This window comes from Protomyctophum parallelum (assembly GCF_964188405.1).
Source record: "Protomyctophum parallelum genome assembly, chromosome: 3".
Taxonomy (NCBI): domain Eukaryota; kingdom Metazoa; phylum Chordata; class Actinopteri; order Myctophiformes; family Myctophidae; genus Protomyctophum; species Protomyctophum parallelum.
Genome location: NC_139698.1, coordinates 2,900,621 through 2,924,208, shown reverse-complemented (window position 1 = coordinate 2,924,208; position 23,588 = coordinate 2,900,621). Strand labels below are relative to the sequence as shown.

At 39.4% G+C, this 23,588-nt stretch overlaps 1 protein-coding gene across 1 annotated transcript in view; it reads left to right on the top strand.

Moving 5' to 3' along the window:
• Positions 1-11,472: 11,472 nt before the first annotated feature.
• LOC310856068 (semaphorin-4A-like) overlaps positions 11,473-23,588 on the top strand; it is a gene marked incomplete at both ends in the record, with an annotated part of 29,565 nt that continues 17,449 nt past the window's right edge. The window contains 4 exons of the mRNA XM_083761285.1: positions 11,473-11,632; positions 17,722-17,876; positions 18,404-18,463; positions 21,208-21,306. Coding sequence (XP_083617411.1) covers positions 11,473-11,632; positions 17,722-17,876; positions 18,404-18,463; positions 21,208-21,306 — 474 coding nt within the window. The remainder of the gene's footprint in view (positions 11,633-17,721; positions 17,877-18,403; positions 18,464-21,207; positions 21,307-23,588) is intronic.

The following is a 23,588-nucleotide window of genomic DNA, read 5'->3' as shown; positions in this document are numbered from 1 at the left end:
ACTAAAAAAAAAAATATAAAAAAAAACAACAACACTACAATACATAACTAAACTACTACATACAACACTACAAACATACAAACTACTAACATACAACACTACAAAACATACAAACTCACTAACATACAAACTACTAGACATACAAACTACTCAACATACAAACTACTAACATACAAACTACTATCATACAAACTACTAACATACAAACTACTAACATACAAACTACTAACATACCAACACTACTAACATACAAACCTCTAACATACAAACTCTAACATACAAACTACTAACATCAAACTACAACTCACTACACAACACACACTACTAACATACAAACTACTTAACATACAAACTACTAACATACAAACTACTAACATACAACACTACTAACATACAAACTACTAACATACAACACTACTAACATACAAACTACTAACATACAAACTACTAACATACAAACTACTAACATACAAACTCATACATACAAACTACAAACATACAAACTACTAGCATACAAACTACTAAACATACAAACTACTAACATACAAACACTACAAACATACAAACTACTACATACAACACTACAAACATACAAACTACTAACATACAACCTCAAACATACAAACTACTACATACACAACTACCTAACATACAAACTACTAACATACAACACTACAACATACAAACTACTAGCATACACACTACAAACATACAAACTACTACATACAACACTACAAACATACAAACTACTACATACAACACTACAAACATACAACACTACATACAACACTACAAACATACAAACTACTAAGCATACAAACTACTAACATACAAACTACTAACATACAACACTACAAACATACAAACTACTAGCATACAACACTACAAACATACAAACTACTAACATACAACACTACAAACATACAAACTACTAACATACAAACTAACTAGCATACAACACTACAAACATACAAACTACTAACAAACTAACATACAAACTACTAACATACAACCTACTAACATACAAACTACTAGCATACAACACTACAAACATACAAACTACTAGCATACAACACTACTAACATACAAACTAACTAACATACAAACTACTAACATACAACACTACAAACATACAAACTACTAACATACAAACTACTAACATACAACACTACAAACATACAAACTACTAGCATACAACACTACAAACATACAAACTACTAGCATACAAACTACTAACATACAACACTACAAACATACAAACTACTAACATACAACACTACAAACATACAAACTACTAGCATACAACACTACAAACATACAAACTACTAACATACAACACTACAAACATACAAACTACTAACATACAAACTACTAACATACAACACTACAAACATACAAACTACTAGCATACAACACTACAAACATACAAACTACTAACATACAAACTACTAACATACAAACTACTAACATACAACACTACAAACATACAAACTACTAGCATACAACACTACAAACATACAAACTACTAACATACAAACTACTAACATACAAACTACTAGCATACAACACTACAAACATACAAACTACTAACATACAAACTACTAGCATACAACACTACTAACATACAAACTACTAACATACAAACTACTAACATACAAACTACTAGCATACAACACTACAAACATACAAACTACTAACATACAAACTACTAGTCAAACATACAAACTACTAACATACAAACTACTAACATACAAACTACTAGCATACAACACTACTAACATACAAACTACTAGCATACAACACTACAAACATACAAACTACTAGCATACAACACTACTAACATACAAACTACTAAGCATACAACACTACAAACATACAAACTACTAACATACAAACTACTAGTCAAACATACAAACTACTACATACAACACTACTAACATACAAACTACTAGCATACAACACTACAAACATACAAACTACTAGCATACAACACTACTAACATACAAACTACTAACATACAACACTACAAACATACAAACTACTAACATACAAACTACTAGTCAAACATACAAACTACTAACATACAACACTACAAACATACAAACTACTAGCATACAACACTACAAACATACAAACTACTAACATACAAACTACTAACATACAACACTACTAACATACAAACTACAAACATACAAACTACTAACATACAAACTACTAACATACAACACTACAAACATACAAACTACTAACATACAAACTACTAACATACAAACTACTAACATACAAACTACAAACATACAAACTACAAACATACAAACTACAAACATACAAACTACTAACATACAACTACAACATACAAACTACTAACATACAACACTACAAACATACAAACTACTAGCATACAACACTACTAACATACAAACTACTAACATACAACACTACAAACATACAAACTACTAACATACAAACTACTACAAACATACAAACTACTAACATACAACACTACAAACATACAAACTACTAACATACAACACTACAAACATACAAACTACTAGCATACAACACTACAAACATACAAACTACTAACATACAAACTACTAACATACAACACTACAAACATACAAACTACTAGCATACAACACTACAAACATACAAACTACTAACATACAAACTACTAACATACAAACTACTAACATACAAACTACAACATACAAACTACTAGCATACAAACTACTAACATACAAACTACTAACATACAAACTACTAACTTACAAACTACTAACATACAACACTACAAACATACAAACTACTAGCATACAAACTACTAACATACAAACTACTAACATACAACACTACAAACATACAAACTACTAGCATACAACACTACAAACATACAAACTACTACATACAAACTACTAACATACAAACTACTAACATACAACACTACAAACATACAAACTACTAGCATACAAACTACTAACATACAAACTACTAACATACAAACTACTAACATACAACACTACAAACATACAAACTACTAGCATACAACACTACAAACATACAAACTACTAGCATACAACACTACAAACATACAAACTACTAGCATACAACACTACAAACATACAAACTACTAACATACAAACTACTAGTCAAACATACAAACTACTAACATACAAACTACTAACATACAAACTACTAACATACAACACTACAAACATACAAACTACTAGCATACAACACTACAAACATACAAACTACTAACATACAACACTACAAACATACAAACTACTATCAAACATACAAACTACTAACATACAAACTACTAACATACAAACTACTAACATACAACACTACAAACATACAAACTACTAGCATACAACACTACAAACATACAAACTACTAACATACAACACTACAAACATACAAACTACTAACATACAAACTACTAACATACAACACTACAAACATACAAACTACAAACATACAAACTACTAACATACAAACTACTAACATACAACACTACAAACATACAAACTACTAACATACAAACTACTAACATACAAACTACTAACATACAACACTACAAACATACAAACTACAAACATACAAAACTACAACATACAAACTACTAACATACAAACTACAAACATACAAACTACTAACATACAACACTACAAACATACAAACTACTAACATACAACACTACAAACATACAAACTACTAACATACAACACTACAAACATACAAACTACTAACATACAAACTACAAACATACAAACTACAAACATACAAACTACTAACATACAACACTACAAACATACAAACTACTAACATACAAAACTACAAACATACAAACTACTAGCATACAACACTACAAACATACAAACTACTAACATACAAACTACAAACATACAAACTACAAACATACAAACTACTAACATACAACACTACAAACATACAAACTACTAACATACAACACTACAAAACATACAAACTACTAACATACAACACTACAAACATACAAACTACTAACATACAAACTACAACATACAACTACTACATACAACACTACAAACATACAAACTACTAACATACAACACTACAAACATACAAACTACTAACATACAACACTACAAACATACAAACTACTAACATACAAAACTACTAACATACAAACTACTAACATACAACACTACAAACATACAAACTACTAACATACAAACTACAAACATACAAACTACTAACATACAACACTACAACATACAAACTACTAACATACAAACTACTAACATACAAACTACTAACATACAAACTACAACATACAAACTACTACATACAACACTACAAACATACAAACTACTAACATACAACACTACAAACATACAAACTACTAACATACAACACTACAAACATACAAACTACTAACATACAACACTACAAACATACAAACTACTAACATACAACACTACAAACATACAAACTACTAACATACAACACTACAAACATACAAACTACTAACATACAACTACAAACATACAACTACTAGCATACAAACTACTAACATACAAACTACTAGCATACAACACTACAAACATACAAACTACTAACATACAAACTACTAACATACAAACTACAAACATACAAACTACTAACATACAACACTACAAACATACAAACTACAAACATACAACACTACAAACATACAAACTACTAACATACAACACTACAAACATACAAACTACAAACATACAAACTACTAACATACAACACTACAAACATACAAACTACAAACATACAAACTACTAGCATACAACACTACAAACATACAAACTACTAACATACAAACTACAAACATACAAACTACTAACATACAAACTACTAACATACAACACTACAAACATACAAACTACTAACATACAAACTACTAACATACAAACTACTAACATACAACACTACAAACATACAAACTACTAACATACAACACTACAAACATACAAACTACAACATACAAACTACATACAACTAGCATACAACACTACAAACATACAAACTACTAACATACAACACTACAAACATACAAACTACTAACATACAACTACTAACACTACAAACATACAAACTACTAACATACAACACTACAAACATACAAACTACTAGCATACAACACTACAAACATACAAACTACTAACATACAAACTACTAACATACAACACTACAAACATACAAACTACTAACATACAACACTACAAACATACAAACTACTAACATACAACACTACAAACATACAAACTACTAACATACAACACTACAAACATACAAACTACTAACATACAACACTACAAACATACAAACTACTAGCATACAACACTACAAACATACAAACTACTAACATACAACACTACAAACATACAAACTACTAGCATACAACACTACAAACATACAAACTACTAGCATACAACACTACAAACATACAAACTACTAGCATACAACACTACAAACATACAAACTACTAACATACAACACTACAAACATACAAACTACAAACATACAACACTACAAACATACAAACTACTAACATACAACACTACAAACATACAAACTACAAACATACAAACTACTAACATACAACACTACAAACATACAAACTACAAACATACAAACTACTAGCATACAACACTACAAACATACAAACTACTAACATACAACACTACAAACATACAAACTACAAACATACAAACTACTAACATACAAACTACTAGCATACAACACTACAAACATACAAACTACAAACATACAAACTACTAACATACAAACTACTAGCATACAACACTACAAACATACAAACTACTAGCATACAACACTACAAACATACAAACTACTAACATACAACACTACAAACATACAAACTACAAACATACAACACTACAAACATACAAACTACTAACATACAACACTACAAACATACAAACTACAAACATACAAACTACTAACATACAACACTACAAACATACAAACTACAAACATACAAACTACTAGCATACAACACTACAAACATACAAACTACTAACATACAACACTACAAACATACAAACTACAAACATACAAACTACTAACATACAAACTACTAACATACAAACTACTAACATACAACACTACAAACATACAAACTACAAACATACAAACTACTAGCATACAACACTACAAACATACAAACTACTAACATACAACACTACAAACATACAAACTACAAACATACAAACTACTAACATACAAACTACTAACATACAACACTACAAACATACAAACTACTAGCATACAACACTACAAACATACAAACTACTAACATACAAACTACTAACATACAAACTACTAGCATACAACACTACAAACATACAAACTACTAACATACAACACTACAAACATACAAACTACTAACATACAACACTACAAACATACAAACTACAAACATACAAACTACTAACATACAAACTACTAACATACAACACTACAAACATACAAACTACTAGCATACAACACTACAAACATACAAACTACTAACATACAAACTACTAACATACAAACTACTAGCATACAAACTACTAACATACAAACTACAAACATACAAACTACTAACATACAACACTACAAACATACAAACTACTAACATACAAACTACTAACATACAAACTACTAGCATACAACACTACAAACATACAAACTACTAACATACAACACTACAAACATACAAACTACTAACATACAACACTACAAACATACAAACTACTAGCATACAACACTACAAACATACAAACTACTAGCATACAACACTACAAACATACAAACTACTAACATACAACACTACAAACATACAAACTACTAGCATACAACACTACAAACATACAAACTACTAACATACAACACTACAAACATACAAACTACTAGCATACAACACTACAAACATACAAACTACTAACATACAACACTACAAACATACAAACTACTAACATACAACACTACAAACATACAAACTACTAGTCAAACATACAAACTACTAACATACAACACTACAAACATACAAACTACTAACATACAACACTACAAACATACAACACTACTAGTCAAACATACAAACTACTAGTCAAACATACAAACTACTAACATACAACACTACAAACATACAAACTACTAACATACAAACTACTAACATACAAACTACTAGTCAAACATACAAACTACTAACATACAACACTACAAACATACAAACTACTAGTCAAACATACAAACGGTTGTTCTCTCAAGAGGTCAGAGAAAGACTCACCATCCTCAGAGAATCCTCCAGACAGCTGGTAGACTAGCAGAGTCCTGGTTCAGAGAGTCCTCCAGACAGCTGGTAGACTAGCAGAGTCCTGGTTCAGAGAGTCCTCCAGACAGCTGGTAGACTTCACCCAAACGCCTTCAATGTCAACGTGTCTGTGTGGAATAGTTATTATTAATTAATAATAAACCCGTGTTATCTAAATGATGCTGCTGGGAAATGAGAACCTGTGGGAACTTTGCACGCTCCGTGGCCATGCATGCAGAGCAAAGGTCTGTGTCTCACAGGATTCATCATCTAGGAGGTTATTATAAACAAATGTGCACCGGCCGGGGTGTACTTTTAAAAACGTGCTAACTCATACTGCTCCATATAAGCAGATAAGACGGAGCCATCCAGCTGACACGCTGCTAGATAAGATGCTCTCCACTTCTCCAGTGTTAGATGAAGGGGGGGGGGGGTGACATGCAGTAAGGGCCGTCGGGATCGGGAGTCGAACACGCGGCACACTGCCAGACTCGGACTATACCGGCCAAGGTGCCTGGATAGTGCGTTTAATGCGTGGCCCCCAAAATGACCGGAACTGCTTAATATTCACCAAAACCAGAGCAGAACTCCCACCACGGGACAATCAATTAATATATAGTTGCAACCACTATATTAATGTAAAGTATTTCATACAGCTTAAGATCAAACATTTTGAACTATCTAGCCCCTCCTACATACAGCTGTAGGGGGCGCTATAGCCCCTCCTATATACAGCTGTAGGGGGCGCTATAGCCCCTCCTATATACAGCTGTAGGGGGGCTAGCCCCTCCTATATACAGCTGTAGGGGGCGCTATAGCCCCTCCTATATACAGCTGTAGGGGGGCTAGCCCCTCCTATATACAGCTGTAGGGGGCGCTATAGCCCCTCCTATATACAGCTGTAGGGGGCGCTATAGCCCCTCCTATATACAGCTGTAGGGGGCGCTATAGCCCCTCCTATATACAGCTGTAGGGGGCACTATAGCCCCTCCTATATACAGCTGTAGGGGGCGCTATAGCCCCTCCTATATACAGCTGTAGGGGGCGCTATAGCCCCTCCTATATACAGCTGTAGGGGGCGCTATAGCCCCTCCTATATACAGCTGTAGGGGGCGCTAGCCCATAATGATAAGAGCGCCCCTCACTTCACACGGGTGTGATTTCTACTATGTTGAAACAGTTCAACTATAGCCGATCAACATGGACACGTTGTGAGCTTGTAGATCGGCTATTTTAACTATTAAAAAATGATTTTCAAAATAGTTAAAAGAGGCAAACAGGTTTAGGGATAAGGGGTTTAGCATGGAGGAAAGTTTAGGGATAAGGGGTTTAGCATGGAGGAAAGTTTAGGGATAAGGGGTTTAGCATGGAGGAAAGTTTAGGGATAAGGGGTTTAGCATGGAGGAAAGTTTAGGGATAAGGGGTTTAGCATGGAGGAAAGTTTAGGGATAAGGGGTTTAGCATGGAGGAAAGTTTAGGGATAAGGGGTTTAGCATGGAGGAAAGTTTAGGGATAAGGGGTTTAGCATGGAGGAAAGTTTAGGGATAAGGGGTTTAGCATGGAGGAAAGTTTAGGGATAAGGGGTTTAGCATGGAGGAAAGTTTAGGGATAAGGGGTTTAGCATGGAGGAAAGTTTAGGGATAAGGGGTTTAGCGTGGAGGAAAGTTTAGGGATAAGGGGTTTAGCATGGAGGAAAGTTTAGGGATAAGGGGTTTAGCATGGAGGAAAGTTTAGGGATAAGGGGTTTAGCATGGAGGAAAGTTTAGGGATAAGGGGTTTAGCATGGAGGAAAGTTTAGGGATAAGGGGTTTAGCATGGAGGAAAGTTTAGGGATAAGGGGTTTAGCGTGGAGGAAAGTTTAGGGATAAGGGGTTTAGCATGGAGGAAAGTTTAGGGATAAGGGGTTTAGCATGGAGGAAAATAAAGGGATAAGGGGTTTAGCATGGAGGAAAGTTTAGGGATAAGGGGTTTAGCATGGAGGAAAGTTTAGGGATAAGGGGTTTAGCATGGAGGAAAGTTTAGGGATAAGGGGTTTAGCATGGAGGAAAATAAAGCCCTTACCGTAGTGTATAGGACCACAATGGAAACAAGGCAATGTTAATAGAGTTTTCAATCAATCAAAAAAAATCACACCCTTGTGAAGTGAGGGGCGCTAAGGTCTAAAATCATGTTGATTAGGTGATGTAAAACAAACGGTGTCAAAACAAACATTAAATTATCTTTATTGTTAATGGAATTTAATGTTTGTGTGTTGACGTAAATTTCCCCTTCATTGTCAATTTAACCCATTCTGACCTGAGATCAGATTCATACGAGGTTTCCACTGGACACACACTGGTCTGATTAACCCATTCTGACCTGAGATCAGATTCATAATGAGGTTTCCACTGGGACACACACTGGTCTGATTAACCCATTCTGACCTGAGATCAGATTCTATAAAAATGTCAGTGGTTCTTCGATTTTTCAAAAATAGCAGACCTACAAGCTCGTAGCGCGCCACTCGGTGGCGCGCTACGAGCTTGTAGGTCTGCTATTTTTCAACAGCTAAAGCATAACATGATGCTGACACCAAAATGGGTTCCCGTTCAGAATGGGTCAAACATTATATGTTATAATTTAGCTATTGGAAAATAGCAGATCTACAAGCTCATCATAGCGCGCCACTGAGTGGCACGCTATATTTTTCACGGACATGAGAACACGGCCCCCAATAATACATACATATATAACATATTATTACATATTATAATTAATGATGGCTAAGAAGAAGATAATGGCTATAGTTGTGGCTGTAAGCTCATCATGCTACTGTATACAGTGCATGTTGGCCCATAGCACTTACCCTAACCCCTTAGATAGCATTTCTGTAGACTTAGATAGCATTTGATACAGACTTATAGCATGTTATGTAGACAGCACTATAATTGCATTGTATATAGTCATAGCACGTCATAGTACATATGTATAGCATAGTAGTAAATATGTATAGTTTATATGTATAGTGTATGTATAGTTTCAGTTTCAGAGAGAGAGAGAGAGAGAGAGAGAGAGAGAGAGAGAGAGAGAGAGAGAGAGAGAGAGAGAGAGCAGTTCATTGCATGCTAAAACGTCCATGGCCTTTGAAAAATGAATGACTTGACTGGACCATTAGTCCATCTCTGTAGAGGATCTCATCTGTTACTGGACCATTAGTCCATCTCTGTAGAGGATCTCATCTGTTACTGGACCATTAGTCCATCTCTGTAGAGGATCTCATCTGTTACTGGCAGTGACTATAAAGCGTCGCAGTTCATGATGAAGCCACCCCAGGAAATGAATCCCAATCCCAATGCATTTCATAAAGTATTTATTTAAAGACCTTTTAAGCGTCGTATACGAAGCCAACTCGAGTCGTGACAAATCATGGCAAAAAACACAATATTTTGGACCAAACAAATAATTACAAAGAAGAAAAACAACAAAAAAAAGTGTTTTTTCTACGTTCTAATTCTTTGTTTGGCCCCAAAACATTGTGTTTATTGTCATGATTTGTCACGACAAGAGTTGTCTTTGTAGACTTTTCAGAAAGTATTTATTTAAAGACGTTTAGGCGTGCAGGGTGTCACCAGGCGTGACCATATATGGAGGGTGACTAATGGATAACTATAACGGATGGGAGATGCAGGTTTTCATGGTAAATGCGACCTACGGTCACAATAACTGACTATAGGTTATATATGTACGGATAGTGTTTTATACGCAAACAGGCGCACGCATGCACGCACGCACACACACACACACGCGCATGCACGCGCACAAGCACGTGCACACACGCACGCAGCGCTCTCTCTTGACTCTCTGTACCTCACCACAGCGTAAGAGAGGAAGTTGGTGGTAGATATAGCTTCCTGAAACCCTCTCTCTCACTGACACTGCATGGCACGCACACACACACACACACACACACACACACACACACACACACACACACACACACACACACACACACACACACACACACACAGACTCACACTCTCTCTCAGGCAGACAGACAGACGCGTTAATGTGTTAGTTCGTCTGCAGTGAGTGCAGTCAGACGAACAGATCAGATCTTCTCCTCGTCCTCTCCTCCCAGCCTCTCCTCCACCATGCGTCTCTGCGTCGCCGTCAGACTCCTGGTCTTTCTGCCGGGCCTTGGGGTGTTCTCGGGGTCCTCCTCGGTGCTCCTGGTCTTTCTGCCGGGCCTTGGGGTGTTCTCGGGGTCCTCCTCGGTGGTTCTGGACCCGCCGCGGACCTCCTACCCTCTCAGTAAGGCCAACACTATTATTATTATTATTATTATTATTCAACTGTATTTGTATAATGTGTTCTTTCTGTGCCTTTGGTCATTTAATGCTTAATTGGCCTATATTATAACAGTGGGGTCGCGACCCATTTGTGGGTCACGACCCCATTTTTAAGGGTCCCTTTATTTAAAAAAAAAGAAAAAAAAGAAAAGGAAAAAAAAGATGATGTTTTTCATGAATTAAAAACAAAAAGATTATTCCCCTAAAGCAATTCTATAAATTACAAGACAAAATGTATGTTTAAGAAGTATCTAATCGATCTACAAGCTCTCAACGTGGTGCGAAGTGACGCGTTGAGAGCTTATAGATCTGCTACGTTCAGCATGCACGCACGCGTGCGCACTGCGCACACACATACACACACACACACACACACACACACACACACACACACACACACACACACACACACACACACACACACACACACACACACACACACACACACACATACACACACACACACACATGCTCCTCTAACCCTTAGGCCACTGCTGCCCCTATCCAGGTTTACATATAGATTGTGCATCTGTTCACCCATTACAATTTAGGCATTTAGCAGACGCTCTTAATCCAGAGCGATTTACATTTAAGCAAGAACAAAAGCATGGGAATACATCACATAAAAACATTTATCAATATCATGAAACATGCGTAAGCTAAGAAGGTAACAGTGGAATATCTATATAATGAAACTATACATACACTATACATATAAACTATACATATTTACTACTATGCTATACATATGTACTATGGCGTGCTATGACTATATACAATACAATTATAGTGCTGTCTACATAACATCCATTCAATCACATTCACCCATTCACACACATTCATACACCGATGGTGGAGGAAACCATGCAAGGCACCAACCAGCACATCAGGAGCAATTAGGGGTTCAGAGTCTTGCTCAAGGACACTTCCACACCAACTCTGGGGGAGCCCACAGGGATCGAACTGGCAACCTTGTACGGTTACCATCCGGCCACTCTACCGCTGATCCACCGCCGCCCCATAAGTTCTTAGTTTATATTCATATAATATTTTATATTATATACCCAGACACATTGTGGTGGGGCGGCGGTGGCTTAGGGGTAGAGTGCCTGGATGGTAACCGTAAGGTTGCCAGTTCGAACCCTGTGGGCTCCCCCAGAGTTACTGTGGAAGTGTCCTTGAGCAAGACACTGAACCCCTAATTTCTCCCGATGTGCTGGTTGGTGCCTTGCATGGTTTCCGCTGCCATCGGTGTATGAATGGGTGAATGTAATGCACAATCTCTGTAAAGCGCCTTGGAGAAAGGCGCTATATAAATGCACCATTTACCATTTATTGTGAACCTGCACATTTCACCAAAATGTTTGTCTGTCATGCTTTTGCAAAAAGGGTTTCCTGTTACAGTGTGGCAGAATAAGGAGGCTAGGGGTTCTCAAAACTGATTATTGTGCAATTTCTTGTAGATTCTAAGAGACAGAAAGAGTGTTGTGTTTGTTCCAGACGGTTGTAATAATGGACTGAAAAGAATGATTCCATTAGTATTGATTTCTCTGTAGAGTGAGTCATTGTCACATCCACACCATGTTATAAACCCATTCTGACCTGAGATCAGATTCATACGAGGTTTCCAACTGGACACACACTGGTCTGATTAAACCCATTCTGACCTGAGATCAGATTCACATACGAGGTTTCCAACTGGACACACACTGGTCTGATTAAACCCATTCTGACCTGAGATCAGATTCATACGAGGTTTCCAACTGGACTCACACTGTGTCTGATTAAACCCATTCTGACCTGAGATCAGATTCATACGAGGTTTCCAACTGGACACACACTGGTCTGATTAAACCCATTCTGACCTGAGATCAGATTCACATACGAGGTTTCCAACTGGACACACACTGGTGTGATTAAACCCATTCTGACCTGAGATCAAATTCATACGAGGTTTCCACTGGACACACACTGTGTCTGATTAAACCCATTCTGACCTGAGATCAGATTCACATACGAGGTTTCCAACTGGACACACACTGTGTCTGATTAAACCCATTCTGACCTGAGATCAGATTCATACGAGGTTTCCACTGGACACACACTGTGTCTGATTAAACCCATTCTGACCTGAGATCAGATTCATACGAGGTTTCCACTGGACACACACTGGTCTGATTAAACCCATTCTGACCTGAGATCAGATTCATACGAGGTTTCCACTGGACACACACTGTTGTGATTAAACCCATTCTGACCTGAGATCAGATTCATACGAGGTTTCCACTGTGGACACACACTGGTCTGATTAAACCATTCAAACCTGAGATCAGATTCTATAAAAATGTCAGTCGTTCTTCGATTTTTCAAAAAAATAGCAGACCTACAAGCTCGTAGCGCGCCACCGAGTGGCGCGCTACGAGCTTGTAGGTCTGCTATTTTTCAATAGCTAAATTATAACATAATGCTTAAAACACCAAAAGGGGTTCCCGCTCATGCAGAATGTCATTAACTGTTGTCAGAAGTGTGAAAGACAGATGACTCATGAGGATTCTCTTTGCAGCATTGCACAACCCTTCCCATGTTCCGCCATTGCAACACATTTGGCACACAGAGAGAGAGATGGCTTATCTTATATTTCCAGAGTCTCAATGTGACTTCATTCCAAAGTTATATACAGCACATAACAATCATGATTAATGATTAATGATTCCACAAATGTCCAGTCAGTGTATTGACGTACAGTGTGTAGGTGTGTGTGCGGTTGACTTTTGAAGAGCGTTGCAGTCACAGCGTCTAGCTAGCGCAGGTCACATTAGGTCATTGTTAGCACGCACGCACACACACACGCACACACACACACACACACACACACACACACACACACACACACACACACACACACACACACACACACACACACACACACACACACACACACACACACACGCACGCACACACACAGCGTGTTACTACATCAACACATGACTCATTCCTACTATTCCCTGCCATTTCAGCCTAGAAATCTTTTCAAATCATTCATCATCAATAATTTTCGTCGACTAAAACTAAGACGAAAAATGTTCGTCGACTACCTTTTTTCACTGACTTAAACTAAATGGAAACTAAATTAAACTAAGCTATGATGACTAAAACTAAGACTAAATATACTGACAATTTCGTCGACAACTAAAAACTAGACTAAAATGCTAGGAAGGGACTAGTGGACAAGAGATCCAGTATAAGTCATTTTACACTTGGTTGCATGCTGAAAATAATAGCCGATCTACAAGCTCACAACGCTGCGACGCGTTGTGAGCTTGTAGATCGGCTATTCTCAGCAAGTGTAAAAACACTCATTACGACGGCATCAAGGCCCGCCAAAATACATTTTAGTCGACTAAATCAACTGTAGATTTAGTCGACAAAAATCGTATGACATTTAGTCGACTAAAACTAGACTAACACTAAGACATTTCCAGGTGACTAAAATGTGACTAAAACTAAATGAAGTTTCATTCCAAAGACTATTGACTAAACTAAAATAGACATTTGCTGCCAAAAACAACACTGGTTTCATGTCTCTCTCCAGGGCCGGATCTACTGTATGGGCACTTTGGGCACGTGCCCAGGGGCCCTTGGGCACCAGGGGGCCCTCAAAAAAAAAAAAAAAGAGTTCCACAGATAATTTCCCTGCTAATCCGACTGAAATAAATGGTGTCTAAAAAGATTAGTGTTTTATTGTTGGTGAGAAGGGCAGCTGAAAAGTGCAATTGTGTCTAAAGCAGCAACCATGCGCTAGATTGGTTGTCACTCTGGGGGGGGGGGGGGGGTGTAGGCAACCGGAAATAGGCCAATATAACGTCATAAAACTGCCCCAAAACGGCTACAAAACAGCAATTTTTTTGGGTGCGCGTGAAGGGGGGCCCTTCTGTGTTCTGGTCAGACTCCCCGGGCCGTCCCCTGGCCCGTTTCACATGTCTCTCTCTCTGTGTTCTGGTCAGACTCCCCGGGCCGTCCCTCTGGCCCGTTTCACATGTCTCTCTCTCTCTGTGTTCTGGTCAGACTCCCCGGGCCGTCCCCTGGCCCGTTTCACATGTCTCTCTCTCTGTGTTCTGGTCAGACTCCCCGGGCCGTCCCTCTGGCCCGTTTCACATGTCTCTCTCTCTCTGTGTTCTGGTCAGACTCCCCGGGCCGTCCTCTGGCCCGTTTCACATGTCTCTCTCTCTCTGTGTTCTGTTCAGACTCCCCGGGCCGTCCCCTGGCCCGTTTCACATGTCTCTCTCTCTCTCTGTGTTCTGGTCAGACTCCCCGGGCCGTCCCCTGGCCCGTTTCACATGTCTCTCTCTCTCTGTGTTCTGGTCAGACTCCCCGGGCCGTCCCCTGGCCCGTTTCACATGTCTCTCTCTCTCTCTCTCTCTCTCTGTGTTCTGGTCAGACTCCCCGGGCCGTCCCCTGGCCCGTTTCACATGTCTCTCTCTCTCTCTCTGTGTTCTGGTCAGACTCCCCGGGCCGTCCTCTGGCCCGTTTCACATGTCTCTCTCTCTCTGTGTTCTGTTCAGACTCCCCGGGCCGTCCTCTGGCCCGTTTCACATGTCTCTCTCTCTCTCTCTGTGTTCTGGTCAGACTCCCCGGGCCGCCCTCTGGCCCGTTTCACATGTCTCTCTCTCTCTCTGTGTTCTGGTCAGACTCCCCGGGCCGCCCTCTGGCCCGTTTCACATGTCTCTCTCTCTCTCTGTGTTCTGGTCAGACTCCCCGGGCCGCCCTCTGGCCCGTTTCACATGTCTCTCTCTCTCTCTCTCTCTCTCTGTGTTCTGGTCAGACTCCCCGGGCCGTCCTCTGGCCCGTTTCACATGTCTCTCTCTCTCTGTGTTCTGTTCAGACTCCCCGGGCCGCCCTCTGGCCCGTTTCACATGTCTCTCTCTCTCTCTCTGTGTTCTGGTCAGACTCCCCGGGCCGTCCTCTGGCCCGTTTCACATGTCTCTCTCTCTCTGTGTTCTGGTCAGACTCCCCGGGCCGTCCTCTGGCCCGTTTCACATGTCTCTCTCTCTCTCTCTCTCTCTCTGTGTTCTGGTCAGACTCCCCGGGCCGTCCCCTGGCCCGTTTCACATGTCTCTCTCTCTCTGTGTTCTGGTCAGACTCCCCGGGCCGTCCTCTGGCCCGTTTCACATGTCTCTCTCTCTCTGTGTTCTGGTCAGACTCCCCGGGCCGTCCTCTGGCCCGTTTCACATGTCTCTCTCTCTCTCTCTGTGTTCTGGTCAGACTCCCCGGGCCGCCCTCTGGCCCGTTTCACATGTCTCTCTCTCTCTCTGTGTGTTCTGGTCAGACTCCCCGGGCCGTCCTCTGGCCCGTTTCACATGTCTCTCTCTCTCTCTCTCTCTCTCTGTGTTCTGGTCAGACTCCCCGGGCCGTCCCCTGGCCCGTTTCACATGTCTCTCTCTCTCTGTGTTCTGGTCAGACTCCCCGGGCCGCCCTCTGGCCCGTTTCACATGTCTCTCTCTCCCTCTCTCTCTCTCTGTGTTCTGGTCAGACTCCCCGGGCCGTCCCCTGGCCCGTTTCACATGTCTCTCTCTCTCTCTCTCTCTGTGTTCTGGTCAGACTCCCCGGGCCGCCCTCTGGCCCGTTTCACATGTCTCTCTCTCTCTCTCTGTGTTCTGTTCAGACTCCCCGGGCCGTCCCCTGGCCCGTTTCACATGTCTCTCTCTCTGTGTTCTGGTCAGACTCCCCGGGCCGTCCCCTGGCCCGTTTCACATGTCTCTCTCTCTCTGTGTTCTGGTCAGACTCCCCGGGCCGCCCTCTGGCCCGTTTCACATGTCTCTCTCTCCCTCTCTCTCTCTCTGTGTTCTGGTCAGACTCCCCGGGCCGTCCCCTGGCCCGTTTCACATGTCTCTCTCTCTCTCTCTCTCTGTGTTCTGGTCAGACTCCCCGGGCCGCCCTCTGGCCCGTTTCACATGTCTCTCTCTCTCTCTCTGTGTTCTGTTCAGACTCCCCGGGCCGTCCCTCTGACCCGTTTCACATGTCTCTCTCTCTCTCTCTCTGTGTTCTGTTCAGACTCCCCGGGCCGCCCTCTGGCCCGTTTCACCGAGGCCCAGAACACCACCACCTTGTTGCTGAGCGACGACGGCGCAACCCTCTACGTGGGCGCGCGGGACGCCGTGCTCTCATTGGACGTCAGCCAGCCGGGCGTCATCGCCGTGAGGAAGAAGGTCGGAAACCGACACAATATAATATGTTTCAATATGTGTTTCAGTGTGTGTTTCAGTGTGTGTTTCAGTGTGTGTTCCAATGTGTTCCAATGTGTTCCAATGTGTTCCAATGTGTTCCAACATGTTTCAACATGTTTCAACATGTTTCAACATGTTTCAACATGTTTCAACATGTTCCAATATGTTCCAATATGTTCCAATCTTATACTCATTCATTGTCAACGGGAATTTAATGTTTGTTTGTGTCGGCCAAGTTTGACACTATAGAGGGCTCCATCTCCCTAGCTTATCCCTTGTCCCTAAACTTATTTTTTACTATTTTGAATAGTTCAATTTTCAAAAATAGCAGACTTACAAGTTGTAGCTTGTAGATCTGCTATTTTTCAATAGCTAAAGTATAACATTGACAAAGGACTCTGCTGTTTTGTTTCTAGGACATGGTTGTTCTGGAATGTTGTAATATTATTATTCTGTTTAACATATTTTACGATGTATATATTTTCCTTTTGATTGTGTGTCTCCTTCAGGTGGAGTGGAAACCGTCTGAGGCGGAGATTAGCGGATGCTCTCCTAAAGTCAGAAATAAGGTGTGTATAGATCAGATGTTCTGTTAACCCATTCTGACCTGAGATCAGATTCTAAAAATGTCTATTACATCCTGACAGTTTCATTATTAACCCATTCTGACCCGAGATCAGATTCTAAAAGTGTCTTCGATTTTTCAAAAATAGCAGACCTACAAGCTCGTATCGCGCCACTCGGTGGCGCGATATGAGCTTGTAGATCTGCTATTTTTCAATAGCTAAAGCATAACACGATGCTGACACCAAAATGGGTGCCCGTTCAGAATGGGTTAAAGTCAGAAATAAGGTGTGTATAAAATGGATTGATGATTGATTCTTTATTGCAGACTCAGGGGAATCCATATCACAGTGCAGTACAACAACACAATAGATAAAAAAGAATAATAAAAAATAGAAAGAAATATACAATAAAAAGAGTTCAATCATATTCAGTTTCGAACATACAGACAAGTTGGCCAATGGTTCCACAGTCTGGAGGAGAACCTTTGACAGAACTATACGTATTGTGTTAGTGATGACATTAATGATGTCATTTACTGACTCAGATACCCTACACATGGATTTATACATAAGATTGCATAGCACAGCAGAGCAGGTGGGAACCCCAACACTGACAAACATTTGGCTTGCACTACTGGAGCTTCTTGGAGCTCTCAGAAGCAGCCTCATACAGTCATTGTAGGCCACTGTCAATCGTCTGAAACTGGCCTGCTTGTAGCGGCACCACAGGTGGGCGGTGTACAGAAGGATTTAAAAAGTGAGGTCTTCACTGGTACTGAGCACATGCTACATTTTCTACACAGCATGTTTCCCTGTGCATACACCATCCGACGCTGTCTAAATATATATCCTTGTCATCAGAGAGGTCATCCGAGATAAAGTTTATTATTATTATTATTATTATTATTATTATTATTATTATTATAGATCAGAGGAGCTTATCAAACTCAGGTCACAACTGTACATCAGTGTTGTTTTCGTCGACTAAAACTGTGGCGAAAAATGTTCGTCGACTACCTTTTTTCACTGACGGAAACTAAATGGAAACTAAATGAAAACTATAAGCTATGATGACTACAACAACGATTAAATTACATTTATTTATTTGTTGACAATTTCAACAACAAATAAAAACTAGACTGAAATGTTAGGACAAGAGATACAGTATGTCAATTTACATTCTGAAAATAGCAGATCTACAAGCTCACCACGCGTCACGTTGTGAACCTGTTATATATCTCTAAACTTCCCCAAACTTTATATAGTTCAAATACCTGATCTACAAGCTCACAATGTGTCGATTTAGTTGTAGATCGTCTATTTTAAGTATTTTAAAATGTTTTTCAAAATAGTAAAAGAAAACAAAAAAACAAGGCAAATAAGTTTGTGTAATGAGCTGATGTCCACACAGTTGTCATGATATTATAATGAATGCTTTACTGAGAGTATCGTGAACAGTACAGTACAGTACAGTACAGTACAGTACAGTACAGTACAGTACAGTACAGTACAGTACAGTACAGTACAGTACAGTACAGTACAGTACAGTACAGTACAGTACAGTACAGAGCATACATTATACAGTATATATGGCACAGAGACACATTCTGTCAACTACTACCACTCGCTTGCAGCCTATAGTGATGTCATCATTTCTCTTAAAGCTGTACACTACATTTTGAACCTACCCACTTAGAAACATCCACAGCATAAATATACATTTAGCTACTATTAAACTATTAAACTTAGAAACATCCACAGCATAGATACATTTAGCTACTATTAAACTATTAAACTTAGAAACATCCACAGCATAAATATACATTTAGCTACTATTAAACTATTAAACTTAGAAACATCCACAGCATAAATATACATTTAGCTACTATTAAACTATTAAACTTAGAACGATCCACAGCATAAATATACATTTAGCTACTATTAAACTATTAAACTTATAAACATCCACAGCATAAATATACATTTAGCTACTATTAAACTATTAAACTTATAAACATCCACAGCATAAATACATTTAGCTACTATTAAACTATTAAACTTATAAACATCCACAGCATAAATATACATTTAGCTACTATTAAACTATTAAACTTAGAAACATCTACAGCATAAATATACATTTAGCTACTATTAAACTATTAAACTTATAAACATCCACAGCATAAATACATTTAGCTACTATTAAACTATTAAACTTATAAACATCCACAGCATAAATATACATTTAGCTACTATTAAACTATTAAACTTATAAACATCCACAGCATAAATATACATTTAGCTACTATTATACTTAGAAACATCCACAGCATAAATATACATTTAGCTACTATTAAACTATTAAACTTATAAACATCCACAGCATAGATACATTTAGCTACTATTAAACTATTACACTTAGAAACATCCACAGCATAAATATACATTTAGCTACTATTAAACTATTAAACTTATAAACATCCACAGCATAAATACATTTAGCTACTATTAAACTATTAAACTTAGAAACATCCACAGCATAAATATACATTTAGCTACTATTAAACTATTAAACTTATAAACATCCACAGCATAAATATACATTTAGCTACTATTAAACTATTAAACTTAGAAACATCCACAGCATAAATATACATTTAGCTACTATTAAACTATTAAACTTAGAACGATCCACAGCATAAATACATTTATCTGCTTATAGATTCTATGTGTTTCTCCCCCTGCAGGACGAGTGTGGTAACTTCGTTAAAGTGCTACAGGCGATCAACTCCACCCACCTGTACGCCTGTGGAAGCTTCGCCTACAACCCACGAGACATGCTCATCGTAAGTCCATAGCTCTGATTCTACGAGACATGCTCATCGTAAGTCCATAGCTCTGATTCTACGAGACATGCTCATCGTAAGTCCATAGCTCTGATTCTACGAGACATGCTCATCGTAAGTCCATAGCTCTGATTCTACGAGACATGCTCATCGTAAGTCCATAGCTCTGATTCTACGAGACATGCTCATCGTAAGTCCATAGCTCTGATTCTACGAGACATGCTCATCGTAAGTCCATAGATCTGACTCTACGAGACATGCTCATCGTAAGTCCATAGCTCTGATTCTATGAGACATGCTCATCGTAAGTCCATAGCTCTGATTCTACGAGACATGCTCATCGTAAGTCCATAGCTCTGATTCTACGAGACATGCTCATCGTAAGTCCATAGCTCTGATTCTACGAGACATGCTCATCGTAAGTCCATAGCTCTGATTCTATGAGACATGCTCATCGTAAGTCCATAGCTCTGATTCTACGAGACATGCTCATCGTAAGTCCATAGCTCTGATTCTACGAGACATGCTCATCGTAAGTCCATAGCTCTGATTCTACGAGACATGCTCATCGTAAGTCCATAGCTCTGATTCTATGAGACATGCTCATCGTAAGTCCATAGCTCTGATTCTATGAGACATGCTCATCGTAAGTCCATAGCTCTGATTCTATGAGACATGCTCATCGTAAGTCCATAGCTCTGATTCTATGAGACATGCTCATCGTAAGTCCATAGCTCTGATTCTATGAGACATGCTCATCGTAAGTCCATAGCTCTGATTCTACGAGACATGCTCATCGTAAGTCCATAGTTCTGATTCTACGAGACATGCTCATCGTAAGTCCATAGTTCTGATTCTACGAGACATGCTCATCGTAAGTCCATAGCTCTGATTCTATGAGACATGCTCATCGTAAGTCCATAGCTCTGATTCTATGAGACATGCTCATCGTAAGTCCATAGCTCTGATTCTATGAGACATGCTCATCGTAAGTCCATAGCTCTGATTCTACGAGACATGCTCATCGTAAGTCCATAGTTCTGATTCTACGAGACATGCTCATCGTAAGTCCATAGCTCTGATTCTACGAGACATGCTCATGATAAGTCTTATAGCGCTTGACCTTTTACGTCAGTAGGTTTCCAACCCGGTTGACATAATGCCCTTACTGGGCTGCGTTCACACATTCAAGACACCTGTCTTGCGTTTGTCTTGTGTCTGTGTGCTCGTAGCGCGCCACTCGGTGGCGCGCTACGAGCTTGTAGATCTGCTATTTTTCAATAGCTAAAGCATAGCATAATGCTGACACCAAAAGGGGTTCCCGCCCCAAAATGGGTTAAATAATGCAGAACAAAGGCAAGCTAACAAACAGGCAGAGGATAAGCAATCCCAAAAAAAATGCAAAAACAAAGATAGGTATACGAGCAAATTACCAGAAGGCGGGGTCCAGAGGAACAGAGACCCAGGTATAGGACATCATAACATGAATGTATGAACTGACAAAGTGTGAGTGCAATGAGGCCAGTGTCACAGGAGGAGCTGTGTGCTGATTGGTGAAGTGTCCTCAGGTGAGAAAGGGGCGTGGCACTGTTGGGCTGATGAGGGAGTGTGAGCAGGTGTGTGGCAATTAAGGACAGAGAGGTGGGAGTGGCTGAAGTGGGGACACGTTCTGTGGAGAGACACCCCCCCCCCCCCCAGCCACTGCGTTAGTTTTACTGTGGTTAGGTTTAGGTTAGGGTTAGGTTTAGGTATAGTTTTACTGAGGTTAAGGTTAGGGTTAGGTTTAGGTATAGTTTTACTGAGGTTAAGGTTAGGGTTAGGTTTAGGTATAGTTTTACTGAGGTTAAGGTTAGGGTTAGGGTTAGGTATAGTTTTACTGAGGTTAAGGTTAGGGTTAGGTATAGTTTTACTGAGGTTAAGGTTAGGGTTAGGGTTAGGTATAGTTTTACTGAGGTTAAGGTTAGGGTTAGGTATAGTTTTACTGAGGTTAAGGTTAGGGTTAGGGTTAGGTATAGTTTTACTGAGGTTAAGGTTAGGGTTAGGTATAGTTTTACTGAGGTTAAGGTTAGGGTTAGGTTTAGGTATAGTTTTACTGAGGTTAAGGTTAGGGTTAGGTATAGTTTTACTGAGGTTAAGGTTAGGTTTAGGTATAGTTTTACTGAGGTTAAGGTTAGGGTTAGGTATAGTTTTACTGAGGTTAAGGTTAGGGTTAGGTATAGTTTTACTGAGGTTAAGGTTAGGGTTAGGTATAGTTTTACTGAGGTTAAGGTTAGGGTTAGGTA